Source organism: Nerophis ophidion, linkage group LG02 (assembly GCF_033978795.1).
Source record: "Nerophis ophidion isolate RoL-2023_Sa linkage group LG02, RoL_Noph_v1.0, whole genome shotgun sequence".
Lineage (NCBI taxonomy): Eukaryota > Metazoa > Chordata > Actinopteri > Syngnathiformes > Syngnathidae > Nerophis > Nerophis ophidion.
The window spans coordinates 72739536-72753154 of record NC_084612.1 but is presented as its reverse complement, the minus strand read 5'-3'; the positions used below and the strand labels follow the sequence as shown (position 1 = coordinate 72753154).

Here is a 13619-nt window from a genome sequence, read left to right as displayed (position 1 = left end):
TTTGACCATGTTGGTAAAGTTTATTCCTCAAACATAAAGCGTGTGATTTACATGGGCTTAGGAGGAGCTCTCGGGGCACCGGCCTGAAGAGGAAATAAAAGCAGTGTGAGATGTGAAAGGAAACAGGTGCTGCTGCGTGTGTTACTCACGTTGGGCCTGAACCTGGGTGGCGGTGTGCGATCTTTCCTGGCCTCACAGGAGCGGTTCCTCACCACTTTGCTGTGGATGGCGCAGCTGACACAGTAGTGCAGCTTCACGTAGAGCTTGGGCAGAACGTACGCTGCACAGGACAACAAAATAAACCTGCTTTAAGCGAGGAATAAAAAAGAAAAAAAGGTGTTGAGATTTGCACCTTCCACTTACAGTCAAAGACGCTGGCCTCAGAGATGTCCCTCACGGCCGCAGCCTCCACGATGTTCCTGATGACAAACTTCTTGATGGCCTTGTCCTTGGGCACACAGCGGGCACAGTTGGTGCAGCGGATGGGCTGCACGTGCCCACGGCCCTTCTTGGCACGACCGTTATTCCTTCTCTTCTTAGTCTGCGTGCAAAAAGACAGCAGATAGTGTCAAGTGGGCCCACCTACCTTGTCCAAATCTCCCCAAACTTGCCCCAATCCTTTGTGCTACAAAAAACTTTAGTATAGTTTTTAAACAATTCAATTATCATTACCAGACCCTCACTGGGTCCAAATATCACCCAATCCTTTGTGCAACAAAAAACTTTGTCTGGCATATTTTTTATGTAATTCAATATTTGCAACCAGTCCCCGCCTTGTCCAAATCGCTCACAAACTCGCCTCAATCCTTTGTGCTACAAAAAGCTTTGTCTTGTATAGTTTAAGTCAGTGGTTCTCAAATGGGGGTACGCATAGGTATGCCAAGGGGTACGTGAGATTTTTTTTTTAAATATTCTAAAAATAGCAACAATAGCTGAGGCAGGTCGTACAAGCAGAGCTTGTGACAATACAAGAGAGAGAAATGGAAGAAGAACAATAAATGCCCAAAATAAAGAGCAGGGAGTCCATCATTTGGCGGTGGTTTGGCTTAAAGTGGATAGATATTCAGCAGACAAAAGCAATATGCAAAGTATGCAGCAGAAGTGTTACTACAAAAAGGTAGCAACATTATTAATTTGTTCTTTCATTTAAAAAGTCACCCGTGAGAGAATGAACAATATTTAATACAGTTTTGGTCAATTGACTTAGTTGTGATTTCCCTCTCTGCATGAAAGTTTAAAAGTAGCATATATTAATGCAGTATGAAGAAGAATGTTTAATGTAGACACAAAGAATCATCATACTGCTGTAATTATATGCATCAAGTGTTCGTTCATTCAAGGCCAAGGCAAAATATCGTAATATATATCGTGTATCGCAATATGGCATAAAAATATTGCAATATTAATAAAAGCCAATATCGCCCAGCCCTAAGACATAGTGCTGTATTTTACTCCTTTATCTCTTTTTTTTCCAACCAAAAATGCTTTGCTCTGATTAGGCGGTACTTGAATTAAAAACATTTTCCCAGGGGGTACATCACTGAAAAAAGGTTGAGAACCACTCTCCCGTCCAAAGGCAAAACCCAGTAACTCAATTTTGGTCAAAACTGAAGTATAAGCTGCTTACTTACGGAACAAATTACAATATTGCATACACTAATGTAAAGCATATCACCAAGTAACTCCAAAATTATTACATATCTAAGCTGCTTAGGACGAAGGAGCTGGTCATTGACTTTGGGAGGTCGAGTCCACGGTCACAACCTATTGTGATCGAGAGAGTTGAGGTACAGACCGTGGACTCATTCAAGTACCTCGGGGTTTGGGTGGACAATAAGGTGGACTGGACTGTCAACATGGACCACCAGTACAAGAAAGGACAGAGCAGGCTGTACTTCCTCAGGAGACTGCACTCCTTCAACATTTGTAGAAAACTCCTGTGGATGTACTACCAGTCTGTGGTTGCCAGTGTTCTGTTCTACATGGTAGTGTGCTGGGGGGGCCAGTACATCTAAGAAGGACAGCTCCAGACTTGAGAAACTGATCAGGCGGGCCGGTTCTACAATGGGAATGAAACTGGACTCACCGGTGACGGTGGCAGAGAAGAGGACTGTTGACAAACTAGTGAGCAACCTAGCGTTATCAGTAGCCAGAGGAGCCTGTTCAGTGCTAGACTGCTTCATCCCAAGTGCAGTACTAATAGACTCAAGAACTCCTTTGTCCCACACGCCATTAGACTGTACAACTCCTCACTGGGGAGGGGGTCGGGGGGTACTAGGATGACAGGGGATGCAAAAAAATAACAGTGCAATACGTTTTCATAACATGGTCACTACTGCCTACTTTGTATTATTGTATTCTTATTTTACTGTTATAATTTTATTCCCATTGTTGCTTTTTATTTTTTTTATTCTTATTGTAATATTTCTCTATTTTGTTACCATTTAAACCCCCATTATTTATTTTTATAAAATTGATCTCAACTCTGTACACTGCTGCTGGAATTTTAATTTTCCTGAAGGAACTCTCCTGAAGGAATCAATAAAGTACTATCTATCTATTTATCTGCTTACTAACGGAACAAATTAAAATATCGCATACACCAATGTAAAGCATATCACCTAGTAACTCCAAAATTATTATCAGCTCAGTTTTGACCAACATTGAGTTACTGGGTTTTGCCTTTGGACGGGAGCACTGGTCTAGGACAGGGGTCGGGAACCTTTTTGGCTGAGAGAGCCATGAAAGCCAAATATTTTAAAATGTATTTCCGTGAGAGCCATATAACATTTTTTAACACCGAATACAACTAAATGTGTGCATTTTAAGTAAGACCAACATTTTTAGAGTATACTAAGTCTCTTATTCTTTTTAATAACATTGTTATTCTGAAGCTAGTAATAAATAGTAAACCAGTAATAAATAAAATCATTCTACAATTAATGCAACTTCTTGAACAGATGCGGTAGAAAACGGATGAATGGATTAAAATGCATGAGAATGCTTAATATTTTGAACGTTATTTATATTTTGAGTGTAATTATTAATTACTTATCTTGTTAAGCAATGTCAGCTAAGATTTATCTGAGAGCCAGATGCAGTCATCAAAAGAGCCACATCTGGCTCTAGAGCCATTGGTTCCCTACCCCTGATCTAGGACATACCTACCTAAATATATGTTTAATCTTAAAATCGTTTTGTATTAGGGTCAGTAAGCACTTCGGACAAATTAAGGCTATAAAATACATTAGTCAAACTAAAAGGTAAATTAAGTAGAATCTTGAACATCACCACTCTTCATTATAACACAATTGTAAATTAATGTTGACTTTTATTGTCATTCGACGCCACTATGCTAGTTACGATGTAACCATGACCGACAGTTCTGACTTAAATAAGCTAAATGTAGGTTCATTTTCAATAATAACCTTTGGTTTATTAATCATAAATCTTACATGTAATGATATAAATGTGCTAAAAAAGGTGCAAATAGTAGCTTTGACGGAGAGCGCGAGCTAACTGGAACACATGGAGGCAAGGCTAGCGTGCTAACAGCTAGCATTTAGGCCCGGACACCTTTATAATAGTTTCATGTGACTTCTAACAACAATGTGTCACACTACGCGAGAACATTGTCATATTGTACACGAGGACGAGTTAACCTGGTGTCATAACTCCAAAAACATTGTTTTATTTCGTTTAAGGCCAACGACGACTGCTGTGGGGGACTCACCATTTTGCACGGGAAGCTGGAAAGAGGACCGGAAAAGGTTGCACGGCCAAAAATAGTGCATTTCCGCTCCACTTTTTTTATTTCTTATTTTTACAAACGTAAATAAAACACGTTTTATATTTTATTTTAGAACATTTATATATTTATGTTGTGTATTATATATTAATTACATAATATTACACGCAAAAAAGTGTTTAATATTTGTTAAAGCGGAAGGATATGGCATGTGCACAACCAGACGTAGTTGTCTCACTCTACGAATCAACCCGCAGAAAAAGTAGTGCTAATATAATAGTCCATCCATCCATACATTTCCTACCGCTTATTCCCTTGGTGGTGGCGGGGGGCGCTGGTGCCTATCTCAGCTACAATCGGGAGGAAGGCGGGGTACACCCTGGACGAGTCGCCACCTCATGGCAGTATTATAATAGTGCCACTGCTACATATTGTAACTATTATAAATTGTCAGGCTTGCCACTGACAGTTTGTTTGTGTTTTACTTTTTCCTCTGTGTGTTTAGTATTTCCTGTCCTTAGTTCCTGTCAGCACTCTTATTTTGGTTCAGCTTCCTGTTTGTCTCCCTGAGTGCTTTGTTTCCCCTCAGCTGCGGCAGATTGGCACCTGGCCACACCTGGTGTCAATCAGCCCGCTCCTATTTGTACCTGCTTTGTCTTCCAGTCAGTGCTGGATTATTGATTTGTCGATGTCGCTCTCGTCTCCTGTTGTGTCTTTGCCATGAATTGATTAACGTGGGCCCCGACTTAAACAAGTTGAAAAACTTATTCGGGTGTTAACATTTAGTGGTCAATTGTACGGAATATGTACTGAACTGTGCAATCTACTAATAAAAGTATCAATCAATTAATCAAATTGCAGCGTAGCGGTAAGCTATATTCGTATGATGTTTGTAGCTTACTGTTTTTTGTTGCGACTTCTGTTTTCCTGCTCGCTACCCGCTACCTCCCACGCTAGGCCCCTTTTTGTTTTTGCTAACTTCCATGCTAAGTCTCCTTTTTGTTTTCTAGCTCCCATGTTATATCCCTTAGTTTGTTATCCGCCCGTTTTTGGTTGTACCCCTTTTGTTTGTTGTTGTTTAGTTTTAATTAAATCATGTTTTCTCACTCCATGCCTGCCTCTATCGCTGCATCTTGGGGTTCGTCTCAAACTAACTCTGACATAAATAAAGTGCAAATACCCACAGTTGTCATAGTAATCACCAACAATGATGGAGTTGGTTTGACCATTGAATATTGGTCACTTCACAAACAATATTCTACAACACAAATACAACGTTGAAATAACATGCTTTTTTTACTACGTTTAATCAATGTTTTATTCTGACGTTGATTTGACCATTGAAATTTGGTCATTTCCCAACCAATATTCTACAACACAAATACAACGTTGAAACAACATGCTTTTTGACAACTTTTAATCAATGTTGGGTTCTGAAGTTGATTTAACCAATGAATTTTGGTCATTTCTCAACCAATATTGTACAACTCAAACATAACATTGAAACAACATGCTTTTTGACGACATTTCATTAATGTTTAGTTCCTACGTTGATTTAACCATTAAAATTTGATAATTTCCCATCCAATATTTTACAACACAAATACAACGTTACGTTGAAACAACATGCCTCTTGCTGACGTTTATTCAATGTCAGGTGTGCCGTTGATTTGGCCATTGAATTTAGGTAATTTCCCAACTAATATTCTACAACACAAATACAATGTTAAAACAACATGCTTATTGATGACATTTAATCAATGTTGGATTCTGACATTGATTTGATCATTGAAGATTGGTAATTTCCCAACCAATATTCTACAACACAAATACAACGTTGAAATAACATGCTTTTTTTACTACGTTTAATCAATGTTTTGTTCTGACGTTGATTTGACCATTGAAATTTGGTCATTTTCCAACCAATATTCTACAACACAAATACAACATTAAAACAACATGCTTTTTGACAACTTTTAATCAATGTTGGGTTCTGAAGTTGATTTAACCAATGAATTTTGGTAATTTCTCAACCAATATTGTACAACTCAAACATAACATTGAAAAAACATGCTTTTTGACGACATTTAATTAATGTTTAGTTCCGACGTTGATTTGACCATTAAAATTTGGTAATTTCCCATCCAATATTTTACAACACAAATACAACGTTACGTTGAAACAACATGCCTCTTGCTGACGTTTATTCAATGTCAGGTTGTGTCGTTGATTTGGCCATTGAATTTCGGTAATTTCCCAACACATATTCTACAACAAAAATACAACGTTGAAACAACATGCTTTTTGACGACTTTTAATCAATGTGGGGTTCTGACGTTGATTTGACCATTGAATTTTGGTCATTTCTCAACCAATATTGTACAACTCAAACGTAACACTGAAACAACATTTAATCAATGTTTAGTTCCGACGTTGATTTGACCATTAAAATTTGATAATTTCCCAACCAATATTTTACAACACAAATACAGCGTTACGTTGAAACAACATGCCTCTTGCTGACGTTTATTCAATGTCAGGTTGTGTCGTTGATTTGGCCATTGAATTTAGGCAATTTCACAACTAATATGGTACAACACAAATACAATGTTAAAACAACATGCTTATTGACGACATTTAATCAATGTTGGATTCTGCCCTGCGATGAGGTGGCGACTTGTCCAGGGTGTACCCCGCCATCCGCCCGATTGTAGCTGAGATAGGCGCCAGCGCCCCCCGCAACCCCAAAAAGGGAATAAGCGGTAGAAAATGGATGGATGGATGGATTCTGACGTTGATTTGATCATTGAAGATTGGTCATTCACCAAACGATATTCTACAACACAAATACAATGTTGAAACAACACACTTTTTGACGACTTTTAATCAATGTTGGGTTCTGAAGTTGATTCAACCAATGAATTTTGGTCATTTCTCAACCAATATTGTACAACTCAAACGTAACATTGAAACAACATTTAATCAATGTTTAGTTCCGACGTTGATTTGACCATTAAAATTTGATAATTTCCCAACCAATTTTTACAACACAAATACAACGTTGAAACAACATGCCTCTGGACGACGTTTATTCAATGTCAGGTTGTGACGTTTATTTGGCCTTTGAATTTAGGTAATTTCACAACTAATATTCTACAACACAAATATAATGTTAAAAAAACATGCTTATTGACGACATTTAATCAATGTTGGATTCTGACGTTCATTTGACCGTTGAATTTTGGTAATTTCCCAACCAGTATGTCAGGCTTGTCCCTGACAGTTTGACTATGTCCTCTGCATTTATCTGTGTTTCCTGTCTTTAGTTCCTGTCAGCACTCCTTTTTTGGTTCTGTTTCCTGTTTGTCTCCCTGAGTGCTGTGTCCCCTCAGCTGTGGCTGATTGGCACCTGGCCACACCTGGTGTCAATCAGCCAGGCACTATTTCGACCTGCTTTCTCCTCCAGTCAGTGCTGGATTATTGTAGCTCCTACCGGTTGTATTCAAATACTTGTAGCTCCTACCTGTTACTTGTCGGTGTTCCTGTATGCCGCGGACTGCTTTCCGTCTTTTTGTTCCTAGTTCCTGTTTGCTGGATCCTGTTTCCCGTTTTCCAGTTTGGCTCTTCCTAGTTCCTGGTTTGTGTCTTTTCTTTATTTTTACTTTGGGACATTAAATCATGTTTTCCCGCACCATGCCTGCCGCCATCTCTGCATCTTGGGGTTCGTCACCAACTCAACATGACACAATATTCTACAACACAAATACAACGTTGAAACAACATGCCTCTTGACGACGTTTATTCAACGTCAGGTTGTGACTTTGATTTGACCACTGAAATTTGGTCATTTCCCAATCAACAACGTGGATCCAGCGTTGGGACATAAACGTCCCAATTTAAAAATACGTTATTGCAAAGTGATATTTGAAGGACATGTACGTATAATCAACGTTGTATCAGTGTCTTGTGCCTGCTGGGTCTACCTGTGCGAAATAAAACTTAAAGAATAAAAAGAACCACCCACGCTTGAGGATTGGGTATCCATTTTCTACCGCTTATTCCCTTTTGGAGTCTCGGGGGGCGCTGGTGCCCATCTCAGCTACAATCGGGCGGAAGACGGTGTACACCTTGGACAAGTTGCCACCTCATCACAGATATATACTGTATATATATATATACATACATATATATCTATTTAATTAAGCAAGAATGAAATAAGAATGTTCCAAAAAAAGACAATTATTTGTATTTGGGGACAAATATACATTACTTGTATGTTTTCTACAAGACAAGTTAGTTCATGCACAAAACCCAACAGAAGACAAAATAAATGACACCAGGACTTTTAACATTTTTTTTTTAATTTAAATAGTTCTTTGCCCCGGCTTTATTTCTTCTTGCTCTTCTTGTCCTTTGCCTTCTTTTTGCCGCCTTTCTGGTCTTGGGCCTTGCTGTAGAGGTACAGTCCCACCAGGCCGAGCAGGGTGGGCACCAGGGCCAGACACACCAGTGGGAACACGTCGTTGACCATCTTCTGCCATGGCGTCTGCTGAGTCAGCGACATCACCTCCACCTCGAACTCCAGGCTGGCGTCGGCTAAAGACGACAACATTGAATGTGCTTCATTGCATTAACCATCAAAATATAGGCAAATCAACAATAACAGACAATAACAATGAATGATTTAAACATGTTGAGTGAATACAAGTAAAAGTGTATGAGGGACAGTTGGGGACATTATTCTGAATTACCTCTTATACACACTACTGAAATGCTCTTATAAACAACTGAAATGTTTTTCTCTCACACACACTACTGAAACACTCTTATACCCACTACTGAAGCACTCTTATACACACTACTAAAATGCTCTCACATAAAAAACTGAAATGTTTTTCTCTCACACACACTACTGAAACACTCTTATACACACTACTGAAATGCTCTCACATAAACAACTGAAATGTTTTTCTCTCACACACACTACTGAAACACTCTTATACACACTACTGAAACACTCTTATACACACTACTGAAATGCTCCCACAAACACAACTGAAATGCTCTCACATACACTACTGAAACACTCTTATACACACTACTGAAATGCTCTCACATAAAAAAAACTGAAATGTTTTTCTCACACACACTACTGAAACACTCTTATACACACTACTGAAATGCTCTCACAAATACTACTGAAATGCTCTTACATACACTACTGAAACACTCTTATACACACTACTTAATTGCTCTCACATACAGTACTGAAACACTCATATATACACTACTGAAATGCTCTCACATACACTACTGAAACACTCTTATACACACTACGGAAATGCTCTCACGAACACTACTGAAATGCTCTCACATACACTACTGTAACACTCTTATACACACTACTGAAATGCTCTCACATACACTACTGAAATGCTCTCACATACACTACTGAAACACTCTTATAGACACGACTGAAATGCTCTCACAAACACTACTGAAATGCTCTTACATACACTACTGGAACACTATTATGCACACTACTGAAATGCTCTCACATAAACTACTGAAACACTCATATGCACACTACTGAAATGTTCTCACACACACTTAAATGCTCTCACATACAGTACTGAAACACTCATATACACACTACTGAAATGCTCTCACATAAACAACTAAAATGTTTGTCTCTCACACACACTACTGAAACACTCTTATACACACTACTGAAATGCTGTCATATACACTACTGAAATGCTCCCACATACGCTACTGAAACACTGTCATACACACTACTGAAATGCTCTTACATACACTACTGGAACATTCTTATTCACACTACTGAAATGCTCTCACACACACTTCTGAAGCACATAAACAACTGAAATATTTTTCTCACACACACATATACTATAGAAACACTTTTATACACACTACTGTAACACTCTTATACACACTAACGGCCCCTCATAAAATGAGGGGCCGTTAGTGTAATTACCTCTTACATACACTACTGAAATGCCCTCACATAAACAACTGAAATCTTTTTCTCTCTCACACACTACTGAAACACTCTTATACACACTAATGAAATGCTCTCTGAGGGTCCGTTAGGGACATTATTCGGAATTACCTCTTACATTCACTACTGAAATGCTCTCACATAAACAACTGAAATCTTTTTTTCTCACACACACTACTGAAACACTCTTATAAGAGTGTTTCAGTAGTGTGTATAAAAGTGTTTCAGTAGTGTATGTGTGAGAAAAATAATTCAGTTTTTTATGTGAGAGCATTTCAGTAGTGTGTATAAGAGTGTTTCAGTAGTGTGTATAAGAGTGTTTCAGTTGTGTTTGTGAGAGAAAAAGATTTCAGTTGTTTATACGAAACCATTTCAGTAGTGTATGTAAGAGGTAATTCTGAATAATGTCCCTAACGGCCCCTCATAAAAGTGTGTGTTGTCTACCTGGAATGGTGGGAAGGTAACCTTTTTTCCCGTATGCAAGGTGAGACGGAATAGTGGCTTTGATTTTCTGCCTGAGACAAAGAAAAGGAGACAACATTGTTGAATAAACTCATAAAGGCCGATGATAAAATAAATAACATCAAATCAAAAATGATTGGATTGTGTCGGAGTTTTTTTTACCCACCCTTCACACACGCCCACCAAGCTCTGCTCCAGACCTGGCGAGACAAAATGTGTTCGTATGCCGGTCATCGCTTTGGCACGATCCAACAGGTCTACTCACCCGATATCACCGTCCTCTTCCCCAGCTCGACCATCAGCGGCTCGCGGGACAGCGAGGAGTCGATCACCTTGCCGTCCATCAGCTTCCCCTGTCGGGAAATGGTTGGTTACCACTCGGAAGACGTGCGAGCGCCCGTGTCGGACACACATCCTATTTGCCTCCATTGGAATGACGATTTCCTGTGATTAGTCACGATTTATCTGAATTCAAAAGTAGGATTCACCTGATTTAAATCCGTAGCAAGAATAATCTGTCACAGACAAATTGCTTGTAGTAGGGAGTACACACAAAGCTTGCATGTAGCAGGGAGTACACACACACAACCTGCATGTAGTAGGAAGTACTGTACACAGACAGCTTGCATGTAGTAGGGAGTACACACAAAGCTTGCATGTAGTAGGGAGTATACACACAACACCTGCATGAAGTAGGGAATATACACACACAGCCTGCATGTAGTAGGGAGTACACACACACAGTCTGCATGTAGTAGGGAGCACACACACAGCTTGCATGTAGTAGGGAGTACACACACACAGTCTGCATGTAGTAGGGAGTATCGTACACAGACAGCTTGCATGTAGTAAGGAGTACACACCCACAGTTTGCATGTAGTAGGGAGTATACACACAACACCTGCATGAAATAGGGAGTACACACAACACCTGCATGTAGCAGGGAGTACACACACAACACCTGCATGTAGTAGGGAGTACACACAAACAACCTGCATGCAGTAGGGAGTACACACACAGCTTGCATGTCTAGGGAGTACACACAAACACACACACAACTTGCATGTAGTAGTGAGTACACACACAAAGCCTGCATTCTAGTAGGGAGTACACACACACACACAGCTTGCAGGTAGTAGGGAGTACACACACACAGCTTGCATGTAGTAGTGAGTACACACACAGCTTGCATGTAGTAGGGAGTACACACACACAGCTTGCATGTAGTAGTGAGTACACACACAGCTTGCATGTAGTAGGGAGTACACACACACACAGCTTGCATGTAGTAGTGAGTACACACACAGCTTGCATTAAGTAGGGAGTATACACACAGCTTGCATGTAGTAGGGAGTACACACACAAAGCTTGCATGTAGTAGGGAGTACACACACAAAGCTTGCATGTAGTAGGGAGTACACACACAGCTTGCATGTAGTAGGGAGTACACATACACAGTCAGCATGCAGTAGGGAGTACACACACACAGCTTAAATGTAGTAGTGAGTACACACACATCGCTAGCATGTAGTAGAGTATACACACACAGTTTGCATGTATTAAGGAGTACACACACACACGCACACATGCACACACACACACATACAGCTTGCATGTAGTAGGGAGTACACACATATACTCACGAACGCACGCACAGCTTGCATGTAGTAGGGAGTACACATACACAGTCAGCATGCAATAGGGAGTACACACACACAGCTTAAATGTAGTAGTGAGTACACACACATCGCTGGCATGTAGTAGAGTATACACACACAGTTTGCATGTATTAAGGGGTACACACACGCATGCGTGCACACACAGCTTGCATATATTAGGGAGTACACACACACACACACACACACATACAGCTTGCATATAGTAGGGAGTACACACACATACTCACGCATGCACGCACAGCTGGCACGTAGTAGGGAGTACACACACACACGCGCGCACGCACACACAGCTTGCATGTAGTAGGGAGTACACACACATACTCACGCACAGCTTGCATGTAGTAGGGAGTACACACACACATATGCACGCACACACAACTTGCATGTAGTAGGGAGTACACACACACATATGTACGCACACACAGCTTGCATGTCGTATGGAGTACACACACACACACACACACACACACACACACACACACACACACACACACACACATACACACACACACACACACACACACACACACACACACACGCACACGTAGTAGTGACCGTGTTATTGCTGACGTGTTGCATTGCCACTGCACAGTTACACGCACACGCATGCAAACACGCGCATGCGCACACACACACTCCAATAAAGCTCAGCGATCGCTTAGCATCTCATGTTTTTGGGCCTCACTTTCCAAATAAAAGGGTCGCCTTTCCATCAAATGGTCCAATAATCGTCCTTAGAACGCAGGCAGACATGAAAGATGTGACCGATATGATCCACATGCAGTTTTACCGTGTAGTGGATGTGCAACGTGTCCCCCATCGTGGAAAGTACGGAGCAACTTTGGGGTTTCACCTAACGGGAGAAGAACCTTTAGTGTTGCGTTCAACGCACGCAGGCAAATCACGTACATTTGAGCACTCACCAGGGTCTCCACCTGCAGCTCCTCCAATGCATCTTCGTCGTCGCCGCGCACGAATCTGCTATTAAAAGCGAGGAGAAGAAGCAGCAGCGGGAAAACAAGCCTGCTCCTCATCGTCAACTTCTGCAAAAAAAAAAAAAAAAAAAAAAAAAGGAAGAAAACGCAACTTCCGCTCGCCTGCTTTTGAGGTTGAAAAGGTTTCCGCTGGCGCCGAGGCTGATGTGTCCCAAGTCCGGCGGCGATAAGACGGATGAAGCCGCGCGCCAGAGCACACCTGGACCCAGCTGCCAACGTCACACACCAGCACGCTGCAGTAACTCGCGCTGGACGCGGGAGGGCGCTGTGGTGCGTGTGGACTGCTTCGTCGACGCCACGTAAACTGCCCGCGGCTGCTGGCCAATCAGGGCGCGTGATACTCATACTGCTGTCCTGCTCGTGTTTTTTTTATTTAAATTTTGATTATTTTTAATTAAATTTATTTTAATTTCTTTTCATTTTTTTATTTTATAAACCTTTATTTACAAATTGCAACATTTACAAACAATTAATAAATAATAATAATCAAAATAAGTACAATAACAGTACAAATCAGTGCCAGGGGGTTGTAAACTCAACAAAGTAACTAAAATAGAATGCAAAATAAATAAATAAATAAAGATAAAATATATACATACATATATAGATATACATTCATCTATCCATCCATTTTCTACCGCTTATTCCCTTTTGGGGTTGCAAGGGGCGCTGGTGCCTATTTCAGCTATGATCGGGCGGAAGGCACTGTA

The 13619-nt window shown here is 40.5% G+C and overlaps 2 protein-coding genes across 2 annotated transcripts; both read right to left on the bottom strand.

Moving 5' to 3' along the window:
- LOC133548260 (small ribosomal subunit protein eS26) lies at positions 1-4941 on the bottom strand. The gene is made up of 5 exons (XM_061893577.1): positions 4929-4941; positions 3734-3816; positions 364-541; positions 150-280; positions 1-83 (listed from the first exon to the last, which is right to left on the bottom strand). Exons 1-5 carry the CDS (start codon positions 4939-4941, stop codon positions 48-50), a joined length of 441 nt encoding a protein of 146 aa, XP_061749561.1. The 3' UTR covers positions 1-47.
- Positions 4942-8091: 3150 nt separating this feature from the next.
- fkbp11 (FKBP prolyl isomerase 11) lies at positions 8092-13149 on the bottom strand. The gene is made up of 6 exons (XM_061890120.1): positions 12838-13149; positions 12705-12767; positions 10501-10588; positions 10402-10435; positions 10218-10288; positions 8092-8344 (listed from the first exon to the last, which is right to left on the bottom strand). Exons 1-6 carry the CDS (start codon positions 12946-12948, stop codon positions 8136-8138), a joined length of 576 nt encoding a protein of 191 aa, XP_061746104.1. The 5' UTR covers positions 12949-13149; the 3' UTR covers positions 8092-8135.
- Positions 13150-13619: the final 470 nt, after the last annotated feature.